Genomic DNA, 26,591 nt, shown 5'->3' with positions numbered 1-26,591 from the left:
TCCATCAGATTGCCAGACAGAGAAGCATGATTGGTCCCTCCAGAGAACACGTCTCCCCTGCTCTAGAGTCCAGTGGCGGCATGCTTTACACCACGGCATCCGACGCTTTGCATTGCACTTGGTGATGGAAGGCTTGGATGCAGCTGCTCGACCATGGAAACCCATCCCATGGAGCTCTCTACACACTGTTAACTGTGTATAATAAAACATTTAACCCGTAAATCTAATCTCCCATCCTATCTATTTACTAATACTAGCAGTCAGGGGCGGGCTGACCATTCGAACACCGCCCAAGGGGCCCGGGGTCAGTAGGGGGCCCCATGAAATGCCCCTGGTACCTTTCTTATAGGCTTTTTTGGGTGTGCTTTGAGTGTGGGCGAGGACACAGGGGCCCCATGATCCCCTATTGCCCAGGGGCCCCATGAGTAGTCAGTCCGCCCCTGCTAGCAGCATGAGGATTAATAATAGTTCAGGTGGATTGAGAGGACAGGGGGTCGGGGGAAATCTCTCATATTGTACCCGGACCCGCCAGAGCTTCAAACCCCCACTCCCCCCCGCCCCCCCACTCCATCAAGGACATGGCCTGACATTCACATTACAGATTTATAGCCATACAAATGGGAGATGAATTCTGATTGGTTGTTCTGGGTTCCCGCACTCCGTTATTTTGTATCAGTCTGTTGCTGGCGATTGATATGATGATGTCTCCGCCTCTTGCGTACGTTTTTCGGGTCATATCTGAGGACGCGCGGCGTGTTCCGCGATAATATCTCCTCTGTAATTATTCCTAATTGTTGTTCTGCGTGATTAAAATGTATTTGTGACCAACGCAGGGCAGCGGAGGGGCCGGGGGGCTCATCAGAGTCACATCTGCTGGGAATTCATCAAACTCTACGCTCATTAGTGGGGGGGGGGGGTACTGACAGCCAGGATTACATGGGGCAGGCGAGCGACTCCAGAAACCACATCACCGTTCTACACAAGTCCATCCAGATGATGATAGGGGGGGGGGGCACCGAACAAAGAGGACCTGTCCTGTCATAGTGAGCGAGCGCACTTAGTTCTAGAACAGTCCATGTGATGGGAAATGTAACCCCCCCCCTTTATGGAAACGAGATACTCTCCCTTTCCCCCTCCATTCCTCTCCCCCCCCCCCCCTTTGCTCCCACTTCCCGCTCCTCGCCCCTCACTCCACCCCATTACTCCCTTTCTCAACACTCCTCCTTCTCTCTCTCTCTCCTTTTCTCTCTTCCCCTCCCCCTTGCACCCCTTGTCCCCCCCTTCTCTCCCTCCCCACCCCCTCTTCCTCTCTCCTCTTCCCCCTCACCTCCTCCCTCTTTCTCTCCCCCCTTCTCCCCTCCCCATCTCTATTCACAACCCCCCCCTACTTTTGTCTCTTCTACACCCCCCTACTGCCCCCCTAGTTGCACCCTCTCCCCCCATTCCTTCTTGCCCCTCATCGCCCCCCCCACCCACCTTCTCTTCTTCGTGTGCTCCACCCCCTTTCCCTTGTACCCTCTTTTCAATTCTTTCCCCTTCACCCCCCCATATGTATCTGCTCACTTTCCCCTTCCCCATCTCTATGCTCCCCACTTCCCTCCCCCCCATTTTTATTGCCTTTACTTTCCCCATCACCCCCCCATTTTTATTCCCTTCACTCCCCCCCCCATCTTTATCCTCCCCTACTTTCCGCTTCACCCCCCCCCCATCTGTATCTGCTCACTTTCCCGTTCCCCATCTCTATACTCCCCACTTCCCCCCCCCCCATTTCTATTGTCTTTACTTTCCCCATCACCCCCCCATTTTTATTCCCTTCACTCCCCCCCCATCTTTATCCTCCCCTACTTTCCCCTTCACCCCCCCCCATCTGTATCTGCTCACTTTCCCCTTCCCCATCTCTATGCTCCCCACTTTCCCCTTCACCCCCCCCCCCCATTTTTATTCTCTTCACTTTTCCCTTCACCCCCCCCCCCCCCCCCCCGTTTTTATTCTCTTCACTTTCCCATTCACACCCCCCATCTTTATCCTTCCCTCTTTTCCCATTACCCCCCCACCCCATCTTCATTCTCTTTACTTTCCCATTCACCCCCCCACCTCCCATCTTTGTTCTCTTTACTTTCCCCTTCATCTTTATCCTCCCTGCTCCCTCTCCCATTTTAGCCCATATCTATCTTATTATTCAACCCCCCATCTTTATTCTCTCCATTTTCCCATCACACCCCTCCCCCATCTTCCTCCCTTCCCCCGTTCTATCCTCTCCCCACCTCCAGTGATGAATCAATAGCCATAGCAGACCAGTTGGCTGCTGAGGGGCCCGGGGTGGGAAGGGGCCCCATTGGAGGCTGTTATGGAATTCTAAATGGTGACGTTTCTATTATAGACGGGCTGAGTAGTGCGCTCGGGACAGGAGCCGGCCAGCGTTCTGCTGTTAGAAGCATTTTCTGATCTGTTTGAAGCTGCCCATAGATGGATTGGAATTGGACCGGTTCAGAAGGAATCGTGCCCATAGATGGATCAGAATTGGACCGGTTCAGAAGGAATCGTGCCCATAGATGGATGGGAATTGGACCGGTTCAGAAGGAATCGTGCCCATTGAAGGATCAGAATTGGACCGGTTCAGAAGGAATCGTGCCCATAGATGGATGGGAATTGGACCGGTTCAGAAGGAATCGTGCCCATAGATGGATCAGAATTGGACCGGTTCAGAAGGAATCGTGCCCATAGATGGATGGGAATTGGACCGGTTCAGAGGGAATCGTGCCCATAGATGGATGGGAATTGGACCGATTCAGAAGGAATCGTGCCCATAGATGGATGGGAATTGGACCGGTTCAGAAGGAATCGTGCCCATTGAAGGATCAGAATTGGACCGGTTCAGAAGGAATCGTGCCCATAGATGGATGGGAATTGGACCGGTTCAGAAGGAATCGTGCCCATAGATGGATGGGAATTGGACCGGTTCAGAAGGAATCGTGCCCATAGATGGATGGGAATTGTACCGGTTCAGAAGGAATCGTGCCCATAGGTGGATGGGAATTGGACCGGTTCAGAAGGAATTGTGCCCATAGATGGATGGGAATTGGACCGGTTCAGAAGGAATCGTGCCCATAGATGGATGGGAATTGGACCGGTTCCGAAGCAATCGACCGAATTTTGATCCACTTGTGGCCACTGCAGTTGAACAAAATTCAGCCTACCGATCGACTTCTATTCAGCCGCCTTGTCGGATTAAAGCCGCTCGATCAGCAGCTGCAGCCATCTAAATTTTGATATGGTGCCCCATGCCCTGATTTATTGTCACTTCCCCCCTCTCTCCCTTCAGTCCCTCTCAGCCGCCCCCCCACCATTACCGCCCCCCGCCGACTTCTCCCAGACATAATAGAGTATGGTAATATCAGTGTGATACGGCGGGATCTCTCCGGTGGGGCTCTGGAGGGTAATGAATGCTTTTGAATATCTAATGACAGATTCTCGCTATCAGCACAGACGGCTCCTTGAGCGAAATGGAACGTCGCGGAGTCGGAATTCATACATCAGAAATTCCATGTAAGAGCGGAGCAGATGACAGTCATTCCAGGCGCTTTGTAGCCGAGGATGGATCGGTCGTCTCACAGCTCCCGGAGAGGAATCGTTTTCAGGCTTTGATCCCGAGCAGTAAAAAAAAGGCGTTTTATATCCAGCGCTTGATGGAGGAGACGGATAAAAAAACGCTGAACCCGGCGGAGGGAAAATCCTCGCCGATAAGAATGCGTCACATCTCAGAGAAGCTTCATTGACAGGAAATATTAACCTCCATTTATTGGAGTCAAGCTGCTGAAAGATGAATTCTGATTGGTTGTTTGGTGTCATCACTCTTTATTTGTATAAATTAGTGTAGCGCTTTAAAAAATGCCATAAATGCCATAAATAAACTATAAAAATATAAAATGAAAATGTGAATGTGACCAGTGCTGTAATCTTCACAGTGCTCTTATGCCACTAATAGCACTAAAACATAAACAAAACCAACAATATCGGAATATAAAGTATAAAATATAAAATGAATGTGACAAGTGCTGTGGTCTTCTCAGTGCTCTAATACCACTGGGTGAGAAATGAGACCTTAAATCAAAAAATAAAAGTGATAGTGTCACTCCAAACAATAAATAGATCAATAAATAGCAAGTGACGGTGCCACTTCAACTTCATTCAATGTCCAATTTTCTCATTGACATTCATCTATTCGAAGTGTTCTTGATAACCATGCATAGTGTGTATAGATAGTGCCACACGTGAACCAACACACTTCTTATCCACTTTGGCTGAAATGCCTGCTCACCTCCTTCCTGCGACCCCAAGGGGCCCACAAGCCTTTAGGATCACCCTGGATCCTCAAGATTCCTGGTATTGGCACCTTCCTGATATTCCTCCTATCAGGTCTCCTCCACTCCTTCACTGCTATGCCTCCCAGGTTCCTCACCACCGGTTGTCTGCAAGCTCTCTCTCACAAAGACAGTGAGTGGAAAAACAGATCCTCCATTGTGTAGTATTTCCAATCAGTAGGGTTTATTCATAGATAGTAATAACAGGTGACTTACATTCGGTTGTACAGTCTCAGTGTGTTCCTCTCAGGGTAAACTGCAACCTCTTAATAGTGACTTCCTGATAACCAGGAAAATGGCGTCCCACACCGGAAGTGCGACACTCCGGATACCGGAAGTAGCGTCTACGTTTTGCCTACGCGTTACGTCACGTACCTCGTGACTTCTTCTGGGTATCGCTATGGAGACGCTGCCTCCTTTTATAGTGCGGTGGAACCAACTATCCCGCCCTTTAATCCCATTCTAATTGCGGCCGCCATTTTCTTGGAGCCTATTTTGCAGAGACATACATAGTAATCCTCTACTATTATGAAAATCCTCTTGTAAATCCTAAGATCGCAAACTGACACATATAAAGGCTATCTACTACAGACTAGCCCCTACATAACACATCTAATACAACTAACTTTAATCATAATACATAATTAAAATCCATTTGGAGTATATAATAAAAATATATATAAAAAATATATTAAAGAGACCCCCATTAGTCTAAATGAGAGACCCATAATGCACCCTGGTCTCCCTATCCTATACAATGCCCAGCTCTATATTAAAGAGTAACTCCTATACTAAAAACTCAAGATTATGAGAATACATAAAGATGGTAGAATTAGTAAAAAAGCCCATCTCTCTACATAACATAAGATTAATAAAATAAGATGTGAGTAAATGCTAGTGCTAAATATAATAAAAACATCTTAAAATTATAAAATAGACATAAAAATATGATATATATGCACAATATACTCTTTTCACTAAACAGCTAATCAAAATTATATATATATACGGACTACCTGAGTATGCAGTTACCCCATAAATTACAATAAAAAGTCAATAACAGTCATAACTTAAAACTCGACAACCTAATCAGTTTAATAATCATTGATAAAGGAATTAAGATCAAACTCAACATTTAGGCCTCTCGGGACTAGCGTTCTCATGTCATGTATCCAACGTGACTCAGCTTGGCTAAGTTGTTTAATCTTGTTACTGCCTCTCCAGTGCTTTTTGTATTTCTCTATACCCCAAAACTGCATTTTTGTGGGGTCCTTATTATGATACTTAGAGAAATGTTTTGAGACATTATGCTTTGGGAATCCCTTTAGAATATTTCTTACATGTTCTCCTATCCTCTTCCAAAGCGGTCTTTTTGTCCTCCCAATATATTGGTAACCGCACTCACACTGTAAGCAGTACACCACTCCCATAGTTTTACACGTGATGAAGTCTTTAATATTGTGTTCCTGTCCAGTAGTGTTAACTAAAAACTTTTTTCGTCTACCGCTTTTCGTGGTCCTACATCCCACACACTTTTTACATGGGTAAAAACCTTCTTCATTCAAGAAGGTTACTTTATTCATTTGTGGGGGGTCCAATACACTTTTAACCACTCTGGATTTAATAGTAGAGGCTTTTCGATAGATGAACCTAGGATATTCTGGTAATATTGTTGTTAGCATAGGGTCCAACTTCAGGATATTCCAATGTTTATTGAATATTAACTCAATTTTTTTGTGATGGACATTATAGTCCATAATAATAGGTATATTATCCTCCTGGGTTGCTTCTCTCTTTTTTTCCCCCAGGAGTATATCTCTGTCCATATTACCTACCTCTTTAATTTTTTGTGTTATCATACTTTCTGAATAACCCTTTTCTACAGGAGTGGATAAGAAGATCCTAAATAAGAAAGAGTCCAAATATCTAGTACCGGATCTATGTAGGATACCAATAATCTACACTGTCCCGAAAATACATAAAAATATGGAGAACCCACCGGGCAGACCCATTGTAAATGGGATAGAATCAGTATTAGCAAGGATGGGGGAATACATTGATGAATTCCTACAGCCAGTGGTTAAGAATACCAAAGCATATCTGAGGGACACCAAGCATTTACTACAAATTTTAGATACATATAAAGGTACTAACAGGACATATATAGCGAGTGCTGATGTCACATCACTTTATACCATTATAGGGCATGATGATGCCATGAAAGCAGTGGATTGGGGACTCAGAGAATATAGTGGTTTGACATGGACCCAAAGGAAATACCTATTAGAATGTCTGGATTTTTCCCTTGATCATAACTATTTTTGGTATAGTGGTACATATTACAAACAAATAAGGGGTGTGGCTATGGGGGCACGATACGCACCAAGTGTGGCGAATATTTTCATGTCATGTTGGGAAGAAATGGAAGTATTCAATAATTGTCCAGAAGAGTTGAAAGTTTACAAAAGGTTCATTGATGACGTTATAGTGATATGGGAAGGAGAGGAAAAATCATTAATGAGGTTTTTGGATAAACTTAATGTGAATAATAAAAATATCAAGTTTACATGGGAACACAGTAAGGATCAGATCAACTTTTTGGATATCAATATAGCAATAGTAGAAGACAAATTTATTACGAAAACATTCTTTAAAAACGTTGATAGGAATGGGTATATTCCAATTGGAAGTTGCCATTATCCGCCCTGGTTGTACAATATTCCAAAAGGGCAGATGGTAAGAGTTAGGAGAAATTGTACAAAATATGAGGATTATTTGGAACAAGCAGAAGGACTGGCAACTAGATTTGTAGAAAAGGGTTATTCAGAAAGTATGATAACACAAAAAATTAAAGAGGTAGGTAATATGGACAGAGATATACTCCTGGGGGAAAAAAAGAGAGAAGCAACCCAGGAGGATAATATACCTATTATTATGGACTATAATGTCCATCACAAAAAAATTGAGTTAATATTCAATAAACATTGGAATATCCTGAAGTTGGACCCTATGCTAACAACAATATTACCAGAATATCCTAGGTTCATCTATCGAAAAGCCTCTACTATTAAATCCAGAGTGGTTAAAAGTGTATTGGACCCCCCACAAATGAATAAAGTAACCTTCTTGAATGAAGAAGGTTTTTACCCATGTAAAAAGTGTGTGGGATGTAGGACCACGAAAAGCGGTAGACGAAAAAAGTTTTTAGTTAACACTACTGGACAGGAACACAATATTAAAGACTTCATCACGTGTAAAACTATGGGAGTGGTGTACTGCTTACAGTGTGAGTGCGGTTACCAATATATTGGGAGGACAAAAAGACCGCTTTGGAAGAGGATAGGAGAACATGTAAGAAATATTCTAAAGGGATTCCCAAAGCATAATGTCTCAAAACATTTCTCTAAGTATCATAATAAGGACCCCACAAAAATGCAGTTTTGGGGTATAGAGAAATACAAAAAGCACTGGAGAGGCAGTAACAAGATTAAACAACTTAGCCAAGCTGAGTCACGTTGGATACATGACATGAGAACGCTAGTCCCGAGAGGCCTAAATGTTGAGTTTGATCTTAATTCCTTTATCAATGATTATTAAACTGATTAGGTTGTCGAGTTTTAAGTTATGACTGTTATTGACTTTTTATTGTAATTTATGGGGTAACTGCATACTCAGGTAGTCCGTATATATATATAATTTTGATTAGCTGTTTAGTGAAAAGAGTATATTGTGCATATATATCATATTTTTATGTCTATTTTATAATTTTAAGATGTTTTTATTATATTTAGCACTAGCATTTACTCACATCTTATTTTATTAATCTTATGTTATGTAGAGAGATGGGCTTTTTTACTAATTCTACCATCTTTATGTATTCTCATAATCTTGAGTTTTTAGTATAGGAGTTACTCTTTAATATAGAGCTGGGCATTGTATAGGATAGGGAGACCAGGGTGCATTATGGGTCTCTCATTTAGACTAATGGGGGTCTCTTTAATATATTTTTTATATATATTTTTATTATATACTCCAAATGGATTTTAATTATGTATTATGATTAAAGTTAGTTGTATTAGATGTGTTATGTAGGGGCTAGTCTGTAGTAGATAGCCTTTATATGTGTCAGTTTGCGATCTTAGGATTTACAAGAGGATTTTCATAATAGTAGAGGATTACTATGTATGTCTCTGCAAAATAGGCTCCAAGAAAATGGCGGCCGCAATTAGAATGGGATTAAAGGGCGGGATAGTTGGTTCCACCGCACTATAAAAGGAGGCAGCGTCTCCATAGCGATACCCAGAAGAAGTCACGAGGTACGTGACGTAACGCGTAGGCAAAACGTAGACGCTACTTCCGGTATCCGGAGTGTCGCACTTCCGGTGTGGGACGCCATTTTCCTGGTTATCAGGAAGTCACTATTAAGAGGTTGCAGTTTACCCTGAGAGGAACACACTGAGACTGTACAACCGAATGTAAGTCACCTGTTATTACTATCTATGAATAAACCCTACTGATTGGAAATACTACACAATGGAGGATCTGTTTTTCCACTCACTGTCTTTGTGAGAGAGAGCTTGCAGACAACCGGTGGTGAGGAACCTGGGAGGCATAGCAGTGAAGGAGTGGAGGAGACCTGATAGGAGGAATATCAGGAAGGTGCCAATACCAGGAATCTTGAGGATCCAGGGTGATCCTAAAGGCTTGTGGGCCCCTTGGGGTCGCAGGAAGGAGGTGAGCAGGCATTTCAGCCAAAGTGGATAAGAAGTGTGTTGGTTCACGTGTGGCACTATCTATACACACTATGCATGGTTATCAAGAACACTTCGAATAGATGAATGTCAATGAGAAAATTGGACATTGAATGAAGTTGAAGTGGCACCGTCACTTGCTATTTATTGATCTATTTATTGTTTGGAGTGACACTATCACTTTTATTTTTTGATTTAAGGTCTCATTTCTCACCCAGTGGTATTAGAGCACTGAGAAGACCACAGCACTTGTCACATTCATTTTATATTTTATACTTTATATTCCGATATTGTTGGTTTTGTTTATGTTTTAGTGCTATTAGTGGCATAAGAGCACTGTGAAGATTACAGCACTGGTCACATTCACATTTTCATTTTATATTTTTATAGTTTATTTATGGCATTTATGGCATTTTTTAAAGCGCTACACTAATTTATACAGATTTTTACACTGATTAGGGTATTGGTTGGAGTGTCAGCAGCTTACTCACTAGGAGGGGGAACTGTCCATAGAAGCGCAGGAGGATCCATTATCATCATCACTCTTTATTGTTTTTTACAATGAGCCTCATTGTTCATCATATACAATATTGCCAAAAGTATTGGCCCCGCCCTCCAATAATGTGATTCAGGTGTTCCAATCCCCTCCATATCATGTGATTCCGGTGTTCCAATCCCCTCCATATCGTGATTCCGGTGTTCCAATCCCCTCCATATCATGTGATTCAGGTGTTCCAATCCCCTCCAATCATGTGATTCAGGTGTTTCAATCCCCTCCCAATCATATGATTCAGGTGTTCCAATCCCCTCCATATCATGTGATTCAGGTGTTCCAATACCCTCCATATCATGTGATTCAGGTGTTCCAATCCCCTCCATATCATGAGATTCAGATGTTCCAATCCCCTCCATATCATGTGATTCAGGTTTTCCAATCCCCTCCATGGACACAGGTGTATACAATCAAGCCCCTAGGCATGCAGACTGCTTCTACAAATATTGGTGAAAGAATGGGTCACTCTCAGGAGCTCAGTGACTCCAAGCGTGGTCCCGTGATAGGTGGCCACCTGGGCAATAAGTCCATCCGTGACATTTCCTGGCTACTAAATATTCCACGCTCAACTGTTAGTGGGATTATAACAAAGTGGAAGCAACTGGGAACAGCCACTCAGCCACATCACATGACAGGGTAGGCCACGTCACATGACAGGGCGGGGTCAGCGCATGCTGAAGCGCACAGTGCGCAGAAGTCGCCAACTGTCTGCAGAGTCAATAGCTAAAGACCTCCAAACTTGGTGTGGCCTTCAGATGAGCCCAACAACAGTGCGTAGAGAGCTTCATGGAATGGGTTTCCATGGCCGAGCAGCTGCATCCAAGCCTTCCATCACCAAGTGCAATGGAAAGCGTCGGATGCCGTGGTGTAAAGCACGCCGCCACTGGACTCTAGAGCATGGAGGCGTGTTCTCTGGAGTGACCACCAATCACACTTCTCTATCTGCCAATCCAATGGACGTGTCTGGGATTGGCAGCTGCTAGGAGAACGGTACTTGCCTGACTGCATTGTGCCAAGTGTAAGGTTTGGTGGAGGGGGGCTTATGGTGTGGGGGTTGTTTTTCAGGGGGTGGGCTTGGCCCCCTAGTTCCAGTGAAGGGAACTCTTAAGGTGACATTTTGGACAATTTCATGCTCCCAACTTTGTGGGAGGAGTTTGGGGATGGCCCCTTCCTGTTCCAACATGACTGCCCACCAGTGCACAAAGCAAGGTCCATAAAGACATGGAGGAGCCAGTTTGGGGTGGAGGAACTTGACTGTCCTGCACAGAGTCCTGACCTCAACCCCATAGAACACCTTTGGGATGAATTAGAGCGGAGACTGCGAGCCAGGCCCCCTCCCCCGACATCAGTGCCTGACCTGACAAATGTGCTTCTGGAAGAATGGTCCAACCTTCCCATAGACACCCTCCTAAACCTTGTGGACGGCCTTCCCAGAAGAGTTGAAGCTGTTATAGCTGCAAAGGGCGGGGCCAACTCAATATTGAACCCTACGTACTAAGACTGGGAGGCCATTAAAAGTCATATGTGTGGAAAGGCGGGGCCAACTCAATATTGAACCCTATGGACTAAGACTGGGAGGCCATTAAAGGTCATGTGGGTGGAAAGGCTGGCGGGCAATACCTGGGCACCCTCCTAAACCTTGTGGACGGCCTTCCCAGAAGAGTTGAAGCTGTCTATTTGTATGAAGATTTTGTATAATAATTTTGTTGCCTCCAATATTATTGGTTTTAAATATGACCCCGAAGGAGGGAAAATTGTATTGATAATGGGTTGATATGGAGATGTCTGTTATGTTCTTTCTAGGCCTGATGAATGACCCCCGAAACACGTTGGATATATTTTGAATTGTCTCTGACTTTTATTGGGATACAGTTGTATCCGGACCTCTTAGCGGTGGTGCGGTGCTTCAGTTTCCATCTTTGTTACATTAGACTACAAGCCAAGGAGACCTATGGAGATCTTCTGGGGAGTAGAAGTCGCCTGCTGGGAACTGAACCACCTCCATCAATGCTTGCACTGCCAGTGAGATGACCCTACAGGTCCAGTAATTTTTTTCCATTTTCCAAAACCACATTGGATTCCCATTTGCCTGCGTTATAAAATGCATGCAAGCACATTTTTGGCGCAAGCAGTGAAGACATGTTGCACACCAATGGACGCGTCAAGTAGACTTGGCCTTGGAGGTCATATCCGGCTGTGGTGGTGCACCAGGCTGGGGACTGCCCTGTTGGGACTTTTCTATGGTGGGGGAAGACCGGGGACGACATGTATGATGGATAGACGCAGAGACCAGGACGGACAGACTAAAGAGAGACGTAACGCGCGGGGAGCCGACTGCGTTTCTTCTTCGCACGGCCCACGTAGTTCAACAATGAAGACGAATAGTGAGCCGGAGGCCGGCAACTCGGAGAACAGAAGGTGATTGGCAGCTCGCAGATAAACCACCCGACTTCCTCTCTTATAATGGATGGGATTCTATTAACTATGAAGAGGGGGGAGGTGGCGCTGCACTGCGGACGAGGCCCCTGGAGAGAGGGGGGGCGATGTCACAATGGCAGCTCTCGAGCAATCAGACCTCTATTCACCCGCATTGTCTCCGTCTCTCCACTTCCCTTGTTTATCTCGGCAACCATTGTCAGAGCCGCCACCGCTCCAGGAACCTGCAATGAATTCCCGATACGGCCCCCGAATGAATTAAAGGCGCGTTCACCCTAAAGTGATACAAAGGTTTTCCTCTTTAGATACAAATTCTGATGGGGTTGGCAGGGGACGAGGGCAATGGAGAATTTTTAATTCCCGAAAACTTCCACAAAAAAAAAATTTGTGAGATTTCTGCTAAATTTCCCCTCATTGAAAGTGCAACAGGGGTGCCAATCCTTCCCACCAAAAAAAAAGGTCCTGGCAGGATATGCACTTTAACTAAAAGGCCGAGCTTCACTTTCACATCTGCCTAAGTTACAAATGAGCGCCCTGAATTCCAGCCGCAGATATGGAGGACGCTGCGCCTTATAGCCTCCGCGTGCTCTGTGCGTTCCCACCCCCCACCATCAGCTGCAGCCGGGAAATGAAATGTTCCACCTGCGTCACAAGCAGAGATGAAAAAAATTGTCTTCCGAAATAATGGCCCAAATCGGGAGGGCCAATTCAATAATGAACCCTACGGACTAAGACTGGGGGGCCATTAAAGTCCATGTGCGTAGAAAGGGCGGGGCCAACTCAATATTGAACCCTACGGACTAAGACTGGGGGGCCATTAAAGGTCATGTGCGTGGAAAGGGCGGGGCCAACTCAATATTGAACCCTACGGACTAAGACTGGGGGGCCATTAAAGTCCATGTGCGTGGAAAGGGTGGGGCCAACTCAATATTGAACCCTACGGACTAAGACTGGGAGGCCATTAAAGTCCATGTGCGTGGAAAGGGTGGGGCCAACTCAATATTGAACCCTACGGACTAAGACTGGGAGGCCATTAAAGTCCATGTGCAGGGAAGGCCGACGGCCCAATACTTGGGGCAATATAGTCTATGTTCATATCAATTGGCCTGACTGTTCCCTGCCTGCAGTCCCATTCCAGGTTCTCTTTAGGCAATGGACCAAGGATGAGGCTTTCTCACAGCTCAGCGACTTATGTCCCACAGCTCAATACCTTTCACAGAAGAGTCAAGGGCCGGGTGAAGCTTGCCCTCAACAGGTTAACTGCTCCAGGTCATCCTAATCCTTGCTAACCTGGAACAGGTACACCAATGCACATAGGGTGCCCTGAGTGTTCTCTGCCTGCATGCCCATTCCAGGTTCTCCTGCAGCAATGGACCAAGGATGAGGCTCTCACACAGCTCAGCGACTTATGTCCCTCAGCTCAATACCTTTCACAGAAGAGTCAAGGGCCGGATATAGTTTGCCCTCAACAGGTTCTGTGCTCAGGGTCATCTTCATCCTTGCTGCCCATTCCAGGTTCTCCTGAAGCAATGGACCAAGGATGAGGCTTTTTCACAGCTCAGCAACTTATGTCCCACAGCTCAATACCTTTCACAGAAGAGTCAAGGGCCGGGTGAAGCTTGCCCTCAACAGGTTCACTGCTCCGGGTCATCCTAATCCTTGCTGACCTGGAACAGGTACACCAATGCACACAGGGTGCCCTGAGTGTTCTCTGCCTGCATTCCCATTCCAGGTTCTCCTGCAGCAATGGACCAAGGATGAGGCTTTCTCACAGCTCAGCGACTTATGTCCCTCAGCTCAATACCTTTCACAGAAGAGTCAAGGGCCGGGTGAAGTTTGCCCTCAACAGGTTCTGTGCTCAGGGTCATCTTCATCCTTGCTGCCCATTCCAGGTTCCCCTGAAGCAATGGGCCAAGGATGAGGCTTTCTCACAGCTTAGCGACTTATGTCCCACAGCTCATTACCTTTCACAGAAGAGTCAAGGGCTGGGTGAAGCTTGCCCTCAACAGGTTCTCTGCTCCGGGTCATCCTCATCCTTGCTGACCTGGAACAGGTACACCTATTCACATAGGGTGCCCTGAGTGTTCTCTGCTTGCATGCCCATTCCAGGTTCCCCTGAAGCAATGGACCAAGGATGAGGCTTTCTCACAGCTCAGCGACTTATGTCCCTCAGCTCATTACCTTTCACAGAAGAGTCAAGGGCCGGGTGAAGTTTGCCCTCAACAGGTTCTCTGCTCCATGTCATCCTCATCCTTGCTGACCTGGAACAGGTACACCGATGCACATAGGGTGACCTGAGTGTTCTCTGCCTGCATGCCCAGTCCAGGTTCTCCTGAAGCAATTGCCATAGACACCCTCCTAAACCTTGTGGACGGCCTTCCCAGAAGAGTTGAAGCTGTTATAGCTGCAAAGGGCGGGGCCAACTCAATATTGAACCCTACGGACTAAGACTGGGGGGCCATTAAAGGTCATGTGTGTGGAAAGGGCGGGGCCAACTCAATATTGAACCCTACGGACTAAGACTGGGAGGCCATTAAAGGTCATGTGCGTGGAAAGGGCGGGGCCAACTCAATATTGAACCCTACGGACTAAGACTGGGAGGCCATTAAAGGTCATGTGCGTGGAAAGGGCGGGGCCAACTCAATATTGAACCCTACGGACTAAGACTGGGAGGCCATTAAAGGTCATGTGCGTGGAAAGGGCGGCCGACCAATACTTGGGGCAATATATTGTATGGACGGTGGTAGGGAAGTGGGTAGAGTGGGGGAAGGCTAGAACCCCCACCAGCTTTTTATATCCCTGTTGGAGATTTCCCCTAACTTCCTGTTTGGTGGAGCCGTTGTCCTTGTGACAGGAAGTGAGGGGAAATCTCCCTGACGGAGCTCCAGATAGCATTTTAAAAAAATAAATTGAGTTCTGATCCTTTCCCTTCACATTATTACACGATTTACAAAATGTATCCGAACTAATCTGCAACCTTCGATCTTTCTTGCGCACTTCATTGCAGAAACCATTAAAAGTGGGAAATATCCCGTCCAATAAGGATTTTGCTGTGAAGTTTATTTTCGGCGTTTTCCTTCTCATTTTTTCCGATATTCTCCCTACAGGTTGGCGGGGCGGGGCTCGCTGTGCATCGCGGATTCATTCCGGGTGCGCCACTTGCGGATGAATATTTATGAAGGCGCCCGCCGCACGGAGGAATAAACAGCTTCAATGTTTCATGTTATTGTTAATTTTGCGCAGACGTCCCGGGAGGGTTGCGGCGTTGGATCTGAAGGCGGAATTATGAATGGGATGGGATGGCGGGAACGTAGTAGATAGGGCTGAATGCTGACCAGAGACCGGCGACGTCAATCCATTCAACTTCTGATGATGATGAGCTCCGGGGAGACGGCGGAAACACCCACCGGAGAAATCTCTGGGATTTGATACGTTGTATCACTAGGTAGGTGACACCACTGCTCAGAGGGTGCAGCTTTACAGCTCCTGTGTCACCTGCTTGTTCATTGGACAATGAAAAAGTATCATATATTGCTGAGTCCCTCCCTCTTTTCAGTAAGCTGCCTAAAGTCCGCCCCCTCCAGTACCTGAAAATGTTCGACTGGCAACCCTCAGCTCCTGTCTATGTAGGCGACATAACGGATTCTCCTGCCTGCAGCAGACTGATAACATCGCCGGGGGAGGGGGAGACTAAGGAAATGCTTTCTCCTGCCTGCAGCAGACTGAAAACATTGCCGGGAGAGGGGCAGACTAAGGAAATGCTTTCTCCTGCCTACAGCAGACTGAAAACATTGCCGGGAGAGGGGCAGACTAAGGAAATGCTTTCTCCTGCCTACAGCAGATTGATAACATTGCTGGGGGAGACTAAAAAAATGCTTTCTCCTGCCTGCAGCAGATTGATAACATCGCTGGGAGAGGGGGAGACTAAAGAAATCCTTTCTCCTGCCTACAGCAGATTGATAACATCGCCGGGGGAAGGGGGAGACTAAGGAAATGCTTTCTTCTGCCTGCAGCCTGATAACATCGCCGGGGGAGGGGGAGACTAAGGAGATGCTTTCTTCTGCCTGCAGCAGATTGATAACATCGCCGGGGGAGGGGGAGACTAAGGAGATGCTTTCTTCTGCCTGCAGCAGATTGATAACATCGCCGGGGGGGAGGGGGAGACTAAGGACATGCTTTCTTCTGCCTACAGCAGATTGATAACATCGCCGGGGGAGGGGGAGACTAAGGACATGCTTTCTCCTGCCTGCAGCAGATTGATAACATCGCCGGGGGAGGGGGAGACTAAGGAGATGCTTTCTTCTGCCTGCAGCAGATTGATAACATCGCCGGGGGGAGGGGGAGACTAAGGACATGCTTTCTTCTGCCTACAGCAGATTGATAACATCGCCGGGGGAGGGGGAGACTAAGGAAATGCTTTCTCCTGCCTGCAGCAGACTGATGACTTCATCTCAGGCAAAATCACTGACTTGAGATCAAATGGGATAGTAAAAATATCCATCCAATTTACACCCAATCAGGTGGCGCAGTTAGTGATAAATTTGGCAGATCAAACTCATCAAATCTTAAAGTGGTTGTAAACCTCAGATATGGAATATGAACAAAGCCGATCCCTCTATAGTGTGTACTTGTCTCAGTCCAGAGCACTGAGTGTCATTTCTATCTGCTGCCTCCTTCCTATGCTATCAGCATGAGTCACTTCTGACAAGTTATCCTGACACCAAGAGATTAATGGTGACAGGGGAGGGACATCCAGCTGATTGACAGCCTCAACTCTGTCCCTGTGAGCTGCGTGGAAGAGGGTGTGTCCCTTTCCTCCAATCACCTCTCAGAGCTCTCCTCACTGAGCTCTGCAGAGTGTAATTTAAGCTCCCCACCCCCTTTTTTCTGAACTCTTGGACAAGCTGTATAAATTCAGCACTTTAAATGGCTGTAGAGAAGGCTGTAGAGAAGAGAAGACTCAGATAAACAGGTACAACTTATGTAGGAAGATTTCTTTAATCTCCGTAGAATAAAACATTAAAAAAAAGGATATTTATTTACAGAACAATTTTGATCTGACAAAATACATCATAGTAAAGACGGTCCGTGAGCTCTCTTATGGCCTTACAGCATCACATTCCTGGCCGGGGCCCGGGGCCAGCACTTGTCACATCCAATGTTCAGCTTCCTTGGGAAATGATTCCTCAGATGTGCGGTTGGACTTCTTCCCAGCCAACTGCGTCACATCGTAAATCTCCATCACCGCTCTGCAGATGTGCCGTGTCTGCAGGTGAGATGAATTATCGGGGCCCTGAGATGAACGAGTCCTCCCTACGGGGCCCGGCCCTCCTCTCCATCACCTTCCCTCTCTATTCACTCCCTTCATCTCTCTCTGTTCCTCCATCATTTTCTTTCTTTCTTACTCTCTATCTGCATCTCCTTTTCTCTTCCTCTCTTATCGCCATTTCTCGTCTTCCTCCTTCTTTTCTATCTCCCTCTATCTCTTTATATTTCTCTCTCTCCCTCCGCTCCGCTCTTCCAGTTCTCTCCCTCTCTGTCGCTCTCTCTCTGTTTCTTCCTCGCCTTCTCTCCCTCCTCCTTCTCTCTCTTTATTTCTCGATTTCTCCATCCTCCGATTATCTCCCTGTCTCTTCCTTGCCGTCTCTCTTTTTCTCACCTTCTTTCCCTCCTTCTCTTCTCTCTCTTTCTCCCCCTCCTTCTCGCTTTTTCTCTCCTTCTCTCTCCCCTCCTTCTGTCTTTTCTCCCCCCTCTCCCCCCCTCTCCTCTCTCCCCCCTCTCTCTCTCCCCCTCCTTCTCTCTCTCCCCCCTCTCCCCCTCTCTCCCCCTCCTTCTCTGTCCCCCCTCTCTCTCTTCCCCCTCTCTCTCCCCCCTCCTTCTCTGCCCCCTCTCTCTACCCCTTCTCTCTCCCCCTCTCTCTCTCCCCCTCCTTCCTTCTCTCTCCCCCTCTCTCTCTCTCTCCCCACTCCTTCCTTCTCCCCCCCCCCTCTCCCCCTCCTTCCTTCTCTCTCTCCCCCTCTCTCTCTCCCCCTCCCTCCTTCTCTCTCTCTCTCCCCTCCCTCCTTCTCTCTCTCTCCCCCCTCTCCCCCCCCTCCTTCCTTCTCTCTCCCCCCTCTCTCTCTCCCCCTCCTTCCTTCTCTCTCTCCCCCCTCTCTCTCTCCCCCTCCTTCCTTCTCTCTCTCTCTCTCTCTCCCCTCTCTCCCCCCTCCTTCCTTCTCTCTCTCCCCCCTCTCTTTCTCCCCATCCTTCCTTCTCTCTCTCTTTCTCTCTATCTCTCCTTCTCTCCCACCCTCCTTCTCTCCCCCCCTTTTCTCTTTCTCCCCCCTCTCCCCTCTCCCCCTCCTTCCTTCTCTCTCTCCCTCCTTCTCTCCCCCCCCTTTTCTCTCTCTCCCTCCTCCCCCCCTCTCTCTCCCCCTCCTTCCTCCTCTCTCTCTTTCTCCAACTCTCTTTCTCTCTATCTCCCTCTCCCCTCTCTCTCTCCCCTTTTCGCTCTCTCTCTCCCCCCCCTTTTCTCTATCTCCCCCCTCCCCTTTTCTCTTTCTCTACCCATCTCTCTCTCCCTCCTTCTCTCTCCCCCCTCTCTCTCTCCCTCTCCTTCCCTCTCCCTCCTTCTCTCTCCCTCTCCTTCCTTCTCTCAACTTTCTCTCCCTCCCTCCTTCTCTCCCCCCTCTCTTTCTCCCCCACCTTCTCTCTCTCTTTCTCTCTCTCTCCCCCCCTCTCTCCCCTTCCTTCTCTCCCCCCCTTTTCTCTCTCCCTTCTCCCCCCCTCTCTCTCCCTCTCTCCCCCCTTTTCTCTGTCTCTTCTTCCACCTCACATCCTTTCGGATTTATTGGCAGGACTATGAGTGGTGAGGGACCATATACAGGGACTAGGAGGGGAGTCCGGGGACATTAGGTGAAGGGTTGATATAAGTGGGTGATAATAGGAGGTGAGTCCATGAATGGGGTTTATTAGTCTTTCATTTCTCCTGTCCCAAGTCCAGGATGAAAGCAGAGATTCTTTGGAAGTGAGTGTTCCTCACTGCTGAGTACTTGGGGCCCCATAGCAGGAAGGGGGCCCCATCCACCAGAGCCCCCCCGGTCATATCTCTGGCACAGTCTGCTCTCCTTGGGTTTGTAGGTCTGTCTGTAGGGCCCTGATTCCATCTCTGGGTTCTGGGCGCTCGGTGCCTACAGGCTCGGGTCTCTCCATCCATCTTTGGGGTCGCCTCCCTGGTACGGGGCCCGGGGCCAGTTTGTGGTCTCTCTGCAGCCACCGGGAAGCAGTTTATTCCATTCCTGCAATCTGTGGCAGATTTTTTAGGGTCATTCATGATGTCTTATATCTGATTCTCTTTATTGGGCTGCTAGAAGATATTATTGACATCCTGCCATTGTCTGGAGTCTTTTTTTTACCGCTCTTCATTGAGAACAAATAATAAATATTCGGCTCTGTGACACAATGTAGCCATTTGTGGTCAGGGCTGCCCGTGATTGGCTGAGACTCGTTGGCTTTGAATCGATTCTTCTTCATTGTATCAGAATGATAATAATTGGGAGCGTTCTCTGCAGACATTGTCACAAACGTTCATTTCCCCTTCAGATCTGAAGAAGAAAAGAACAGAAAATCATTTGATTTGCACCGTTTTCTTCTCTCGATTTCTTGCCTCTGCACACACGCCGAGAGATTTCATTCCAGGATCATCGGATACGCAATCAGAGCGACATTTTCATAGCCCCACCCCCACTGCAAGGAGATATCTACATAGGGCTTGTGATATTCCGGCAGTGCTGGGACAAGGCCATCTAGAGCCCAGGGGGGACATGCCAAATTGCACAACCCCCCCCCCCCCAAATGTTTGAGTATTAGGTGTCAGCAAACATCCCCTCCCCCACAAAAGTACAAGCTCTAATTTGCATGTTTACCCCCTAAGCATAAATTCCCCCTCCTCCCAGTACAAATCCACCCCCCACTGCTAAAATCCTCCCCCATCACAAATCTTTGCCTCCCAGTTCAAATCCTCTTTTTCCACATATACCCCCAGCACAATATCCCCCCCCCCTCAAAAAAAAGTCCCCCTCCTAGCAGAAATCCTCTAACTCTCAAACTTTCCCTCCAAGCACAAATCCCCCCCCCCCCCATTTTCCCCTTCAAGCACAAATCTTCTCCCCCCACTTCAAATCCCCCCTCCCCCAATTTCCCATCGTAGCACAAATACTTCCTAATCATCCCCAGGGCTGTGGATAAGGGGGGTACCACCAGTCCTACTGTACGGGGCCCAGGCCTGCAGGGGGGCCCAGGCAGCTGGGGGATGTGGATGTGAGCAGGAAGGGTGAACAGGGCAATTACTGGAACCGATCCCCTGCATGTCTGTCTCTGCAGCAGCTCTTCCCCCCACCCCGGCTGGCTTTCAGCAGGGGATCAGTTCCAGTCACTTACCAGCCCCTTCCATTCCTGAATGAACACAATGAGTGATCGGTACCAATCACTTTCTGTGTTCGTTCATAACTGAAGCATAGTAAACTGTGTTTTTTATGGGGATGGGGGGCCCTGTTAGGTTGGCTGTATAGAGCCCTGTGGTTTGGGTGGGGCCCTGTCAGGTTGGCTGTATGGGGCCCCGTGGTTTCTAACAGCAGCCCTGATCATCCCTACTAGCACTAATCCACCCTCCCCCCCCCAAAAAAATTTCTCCTTGCCCAAATCCACTCACCCCCTACCTTGTGTTCTAGCACAATCCCCCTCCTAGCACAAATCCTCTTTCCCCATTGCCCCTCCTAACACAAATCCCCCCAAATCACCACTCTTGGCACACCTCCCCAAATTTCCCTTCCTAGAACAATTCTTACCCCCTGCCACCCCCCCTAAATTCCCCTCCCAATAGAAATCTTGTCCCCCCCAATTTCCTTGTGGTGACCCCCCCCCCTCCCACACCTCACATGATATCGTGCCCAGGGCAGCTGCCTCTCCTGCCCACCCCTTGTCCCAACCCTGTATTTGGGGGTCGGGATCACTAGCTAGCCGTCTTTGTAAAAAGAAATTTTTTTTTTTTTTTAAAAACAAAGTATCTTATCTACAGCCTAAAATTAACAAAACAGTCCACCAATCTGATACACAAAAACAAAACTTTGGCTCACCGCCCATAAACTTGTCCCGCAGCAAGGTTTACAGTCCCCGCCTGCTCCAGGGGTCCAGATACGTTACCGGAGCCCAGCAGCGTCTCAGCAGCCAGACGGTCCCACAGCTCCTGTCCTTTTCCATACAACACCACATGGGCACCTGCTGGCTGCCTCCTGCCCCTTCCAGCCCTCTCTCACAGGCGGGTTAACCCTTTCAGGTCCAAGGTACCCGTAGTCAGGGTTCTTTCCCACCCGAGATCTCTCTGATTCTCTGGATTCCAGGTCCCATATCAAGATTTAACAATCCCAGAAAAACTGCAAATCAGTTTTCCCTCTTTCACAGATTGCCCCGGAACCCCCACCCAGTGTTGCCATCTTACCAGATTGAAATTCACTGACATGACACCCAAATTTTACTGTCATGCCCAAAAGTTCAAAAAATTACAGTTTTAAGGTGCAAATTTCAGTATTTCAGCTACAAACAAGTACAATATGCCATTAGCAATGTCATTTATGGTGTATAGTAAGGGTAGGTGATGGCTGGTAGGCACAGTAGGGGATAAAAGGGAACATTACATGGTGGTAGGTGATGGCTGGTAGGCACAGTAGGGGATAAAAGGGAACATTACATGGTGGTAGGTGATGGCTGGTAGGCACAGTAGGGGATAAAAGGGAACATTACATGGTGGTAGGTGATGGCTGGTAGGCACCGTAGGGGATAAAAGGGAACATTACATGGTGGTAGGTGATGGCTGGTAGGCACAGTAGGGGATAAAAGGGAACATTACATGGTGGTAGGTGATGGCTGGTAGGCACCGTAGGGGATAAAAGGGAACATTACATGGTGGTAGGTGATGGCTGGTAGGCACAGTAGGGGATAAAAGGGAACATTACATGGTGGTAGGTGATGGCAGGTAGGCACCGTAGGGGATAAAAGGGAACATTACATGGTGGTAGGTGATGGCAGGTAGGCACCGTAGGGGATAAAAGGGAACATTACATGGTGGTAGGTGATGGCAGGTAGGCACCGTAGGGGATAAAAGGGAACATTACATGGTGGTAGGTGATGGCAGGTAGGCACCGTAGGGGATAAAAGGGAACATTACATGGTGGTAGGTGATGGCAGGTAGGCACCGTAGGGGATAAAAGGGAACATTACATAGTGGTAGGTGATGGCTGGTAGGCACCGTAGGGGATAAAAGGGAACATTACATGGTGGTAGGTGATGGCAGGTAGGCACCATAGGGGATAAAAGGGAACATTACATGGTGGTAGGTGATGGCAGGTAGGCACCGTAGGGGATAAAAGGGAACATTACATGGTGGTAGGTGATGGCTGGTAGGCACCGTAGGGGATAAAAGGGAACATTACATGGTGGTAGGTGATGGCAGGTAGGCACCGTAGGGGATAAAAGGGAACATTACATGGTGGTAGGTGATGGCTGGTAGGCACAGTAGGGGATAAAAGGGAACATTACATGGTGGTAGGTGATGGCAGGTAGGCACCGTAGGGGATAAAAGGGAACATTACATGGTGGTAGGTGATGGCTGGTAGGCACAGTAGGGGATAAAAGGGAACATTACATGGTGGTAGGTGATGGCAGGTAGGCACAGTAGGGGATAAAAGGGAACATTACATGGTGGTAGGTGATGGCTGGTAGGCACAGTAGGGGATAAAAGGGAACATTACATGGTGGTAGGTGATGGCAGGTAGGCACCGTAGGGGATAAAAGGGAACATTACATGGTGGTAGGTGATGGCTGGTAGGCACAGTAGGGGATAAAAGGGAACATTACATGGTGGTAGGTGATGGCAGGTAGGCACCGTAGGGGATAAAAGGGAACATTACATGGTGGTAGGTGATGGCAGGTAGGCACCGTAGGGGATAAAAGGGAACATTACATGGTGGTAGGTGATGGCTGGTAGGCACCGTAGGGGATAAAAGGGAACATTACATGGTGGTAGGTGATGGCAGGTAGGCACCGTAGGGGATAAAAGGGAACATTACATGGTGGTAGGTGATGGCTGGTAGGCACAGTAGGGGATAAAAGGGAACATTACATGGTGGTAGGTGATGGCTGGTAGGCACCGTAGGGGATAAAAGGGAACATTACATGGTGGTAGGTGATGGCTGGTAGGCACAGTAGGGGATAAAAGGGAACATTACATGGTGGTAGGTGATGGCAGGTAGGCACCATAGGGGATAAAAGGGAACATTACATGGTGGTAGGTGATGGCAGGTAGGCACCGTAGGGGATAAAAGGGAACATTACATGGTGGTAGGTGATGGCTGGTAGGCACCGTAGGGGATAAAAGGGAACATTACATGGTGGTAGGTGATGGCAGGTAGGCACCGTAGGGGATAAAAGGGAACATTACATGGTGGTAGGTGATGGCTGGTAGGCACAGTAGGGGATAAAAGGGAACATTACATGGTGGTAGGTGATGGCAGGTAGGCACCGTAGGGGATAAAAGGGAACATTACATGGTGGTAGGTGATGGCTGGTAGGCACAGTAGGGGATAAAAGGGAACATTACATGGTGGTAGGTGATGGCAGGTAGGCACAGTAGGGGATAAAAGGGAACATTACATGGTGGTAGGTGATGGCTGGTAGGCACAGTAGGGGATAAAAGGGAACATTACATGGTGGTAGGTGATGGCAGGTAGGCACCGTAGGGGATAAAAGGGAACATTACATGGTGGTAGGTGATGGCTGGTAGGCACAGTAGGGGATAAAAGGGAACATTACATGGTGGTAGGTGATGGCAGGTAGGCACCGTAGGGGATAAAAGGGAACATTACATGGTGGTAGGTGATGGCAGGTAGGCACCGTAGGGGATAAAAGGGAACATTACATGGTGGTAGGTGATGGCAGGTAGGCACCGTAGGGGATAAAAGGGAACATTACATGGTGGTAGGTGATGGCAGGTAGGCACCGTAGGGGATAAAAGGGAACATTACATAGTGGTAGGTGATGGCTGGTAGGCACCGTAGGGGATAAAAGGGAACATTACATGGTGGTAGGTGATGGCAGGTAGGCACCATAGGGGATAAAAGGGAACATTACATGGTGGTAGGTGATGGCAGGTAGGCACCGTAGGGGATAAAAGGGAACATTACATGGTGGTAGGTGATGGCTGGTAGGCACCGTAGGGGATAAAAGGGAACATTACATGGTGGTAGGTGATGGCAGGTAGGCACCGTAGGGGATAAAAGGGAACATTACATGGTGGTAGGTGATGGCTGGTAGGCACAGTAGGGGATAAAAGGGAACATTACATGGTGGTAGGTGATGGCAGGTAGGCACCGTAGGGGATAAAAGGGAACATTACATGGTGGTAGGTGATGGCTGGTAGGCACAGTAGGGGATAAAAGGGAACATTACATGGTGATAGGTGATGGCAGGTGGTGAAGACAGGGAGGAAGAGTACGTGATGCATGAGCAGGTGGGCAAAGTAGATGATGTCACATGGGTGGGCAAAGGTAATAGTAAGTGGGCACAGAAGTTACCTTGGCTTGGAAGTTCAAATGAATTCCATGCTGGAAGGCTTTCTCAATATGGAGAGGGACTCTCCACATATCCATCCATCATCCACCAGATTGTACTACCTACTCCTCACTGGCATAAGGCACCCCACAGCCTGTCCACTGTGGGGCTTCGGCTTTGCTGATATTGCACTCAGGGATCTCCAGGAATGAGGGTGGTCCTCAGGGAATTTCCAGAGAGGGATAAGGGTGGTCCTCAGGGAATTTCCAGAGAGGGATAAGGGTGGTCCTCAGGGAATTTCCAGAGGGGGATAAGGGTGGTCCTTAGGGGATCCCCAGGGATAAGGGTGGTCCTCAGGTGATCTCCAGAGGTAAGTGTGCTCCTCAGGGGATCTCCAGGGATAAGTGTGGTCCTCCGGAGATCTCCAGGGGTAAGTGTGGTTCTTAGGAGATTTCCAGGGATGAGGGTGGTTCTCAGGTGATCTCCAGGGATGAGGGTGGTCCTCAGGGGATCTCCAGGGATGAGGGTGGTCCTCAGGGAATTTCCAGAGAGGGATAAGGGTGGTCCTTGGGATCTCCAGGGATAAGGGTATCCCTCAAGAGATCTCCAGGAATGAGGTTGTTCCTCTGGAAATCTCCAGGGATAAGCATGGTTCTCAGGGGATCTCCAGCAATGAGGGTGGTACTCTGGGGATCTCCAGGGGTGAGGGTGGTCCTCCTGGGATCTCTAGGGATGAAGGTGGTCCTCGGGATCTCCAGGGATGAGGGTGGTCCTCAGAAGATCTCCAGTGATGAGGGTGGTCTTCTGGAGATCTCCAGGGATAAATGTGGTTCTCAGGGGGATCTCCAGGGATGAAGGTGGTACTCTGGGTATCTCCAGGGATGAGGGTGGTCCTCAGGGAATCCCCAGGAATATGGGTGGTTCTCAGAGGATCTCCAGTGACATAGAGGCCCTCCGTGGAACTCCAGGAATGAGGGGGGTTGCCAGTGAGTGGGGGCTTTGGTGATGGAGGGTGCCCTAGAGGGCCTCTGGTGATTGGGGGGGGCTCTGTCGAAACACGAGGCACCGCCCAGCTCTGCCACTCTGGCTGCTTGAGGCTCACCTCGCGCACAGCCTCCTCCACAGCAGACCCGACCCCCTCATCCCCCAGCGCCAGCCCCAAACACAGTTGGATGGTCTTGGGACTCAGGTGGTCCTGGAACTGGTGATAGCACAGTTCTGAGCCGAGCCTTCACAGACATTTTTCACTGGCATGTATTATGGGCAGGGGCGGACTGACCATTTTGAAACTTGGGCACTTTCCGGGGGACTGGGGTCAGTAGGGGGCCCCATGAAATGCCCCTGGTACCTTTTTCATAGGCTTTTTTATGTTTGGGCAAGGACACAGGGGCCCCATGATCCCCTATTGCCCGGGGGCTCCATGAGTTGTCAGTCCGCCCCTGATTATGGGCATTTACGGGCAGGACGAAAATTGCCCGATTGGCCTATAAAAAGGACTGTTGGCATCCGGTTGGGGTATACACCCCCTTTAAATGGGGTTGGTACTCTTCTCCTCGGTGGTACCCCGTCTGTAATGTTTCAGGATTGGCCCGATAATTGCATGGCAATCCACATTTGCACCTGAGCTCTCCTCCCCCATGTGATCTGCTCCCTGGGGACCCCCCAGGTATGTCTCATTGTGTGTGTGTGTGTGTATTGCAGGACAGAGGCACCAGGATGCCGGGACTGATGAACCGCTTCACCGGGGCCCCTCTGCCCCTGACAACCTCAGAGATCAGCGCCTGTGTCAGCGGCTACGCCCTGGGGATGACGGCGTCACTTACCTACAGCAACCCTGACAGCCAGTCAGCGGAAGGTAAATCCCAAACTCCCAGCATGCACTGCAACTACCCACTGCTGACATAGAAG

General features: G+C 48.3%; 1 protein-coding gene across 2 annotated transcripts in view; it reads left to right on the top strand.

The window, feature by feature from the left end:
• Positions 1 to 26,591, top strand: part of VWA5B1 (von Willebrand factor A domain containing 5B1) — a 117,191-nt gene that overhangs the window by 25,270 nt on the left and 65,330 nt on the right. For both annotated transcript variants that reach the window (XR_016308865.1, XM_089664560.1), the window contains exon 2: positions 26,385 to 26,538. Coding sequence is in view for 1 of the 2 variants with exons in the window: in XM_089664560.1 (XP_089520686.1) it covers positions 26,400 to 26,538 (139 nt within the window). In the remaining variant the exon portion in view is untranslated. The remainder of the gene's footprint in view (positions 1 to 26,384; positions 26,539 to 26,591) is intronic.

Source organism: Staurois parvus, unplaced genomic scaffold, assembly GCF_062004578.1.
Source record: "Staurois parvus isolate SC_StPar_1 unplaced genomic scaffold, SC_StPar_1.0 ptg001945l, whole genome shotgun sequence".
Classification (NCBI taxonomy): Eukaryota; Metazoa; Chordata; class Amphibia; order Anura; family Ranidae; genus Staurois; species Staurois parvus.
The sequence above is the reverse complement of the archived record's forward strand: the minus strand, read 5'-3'. Positions and strand labels throughout refer to the sequence as shown.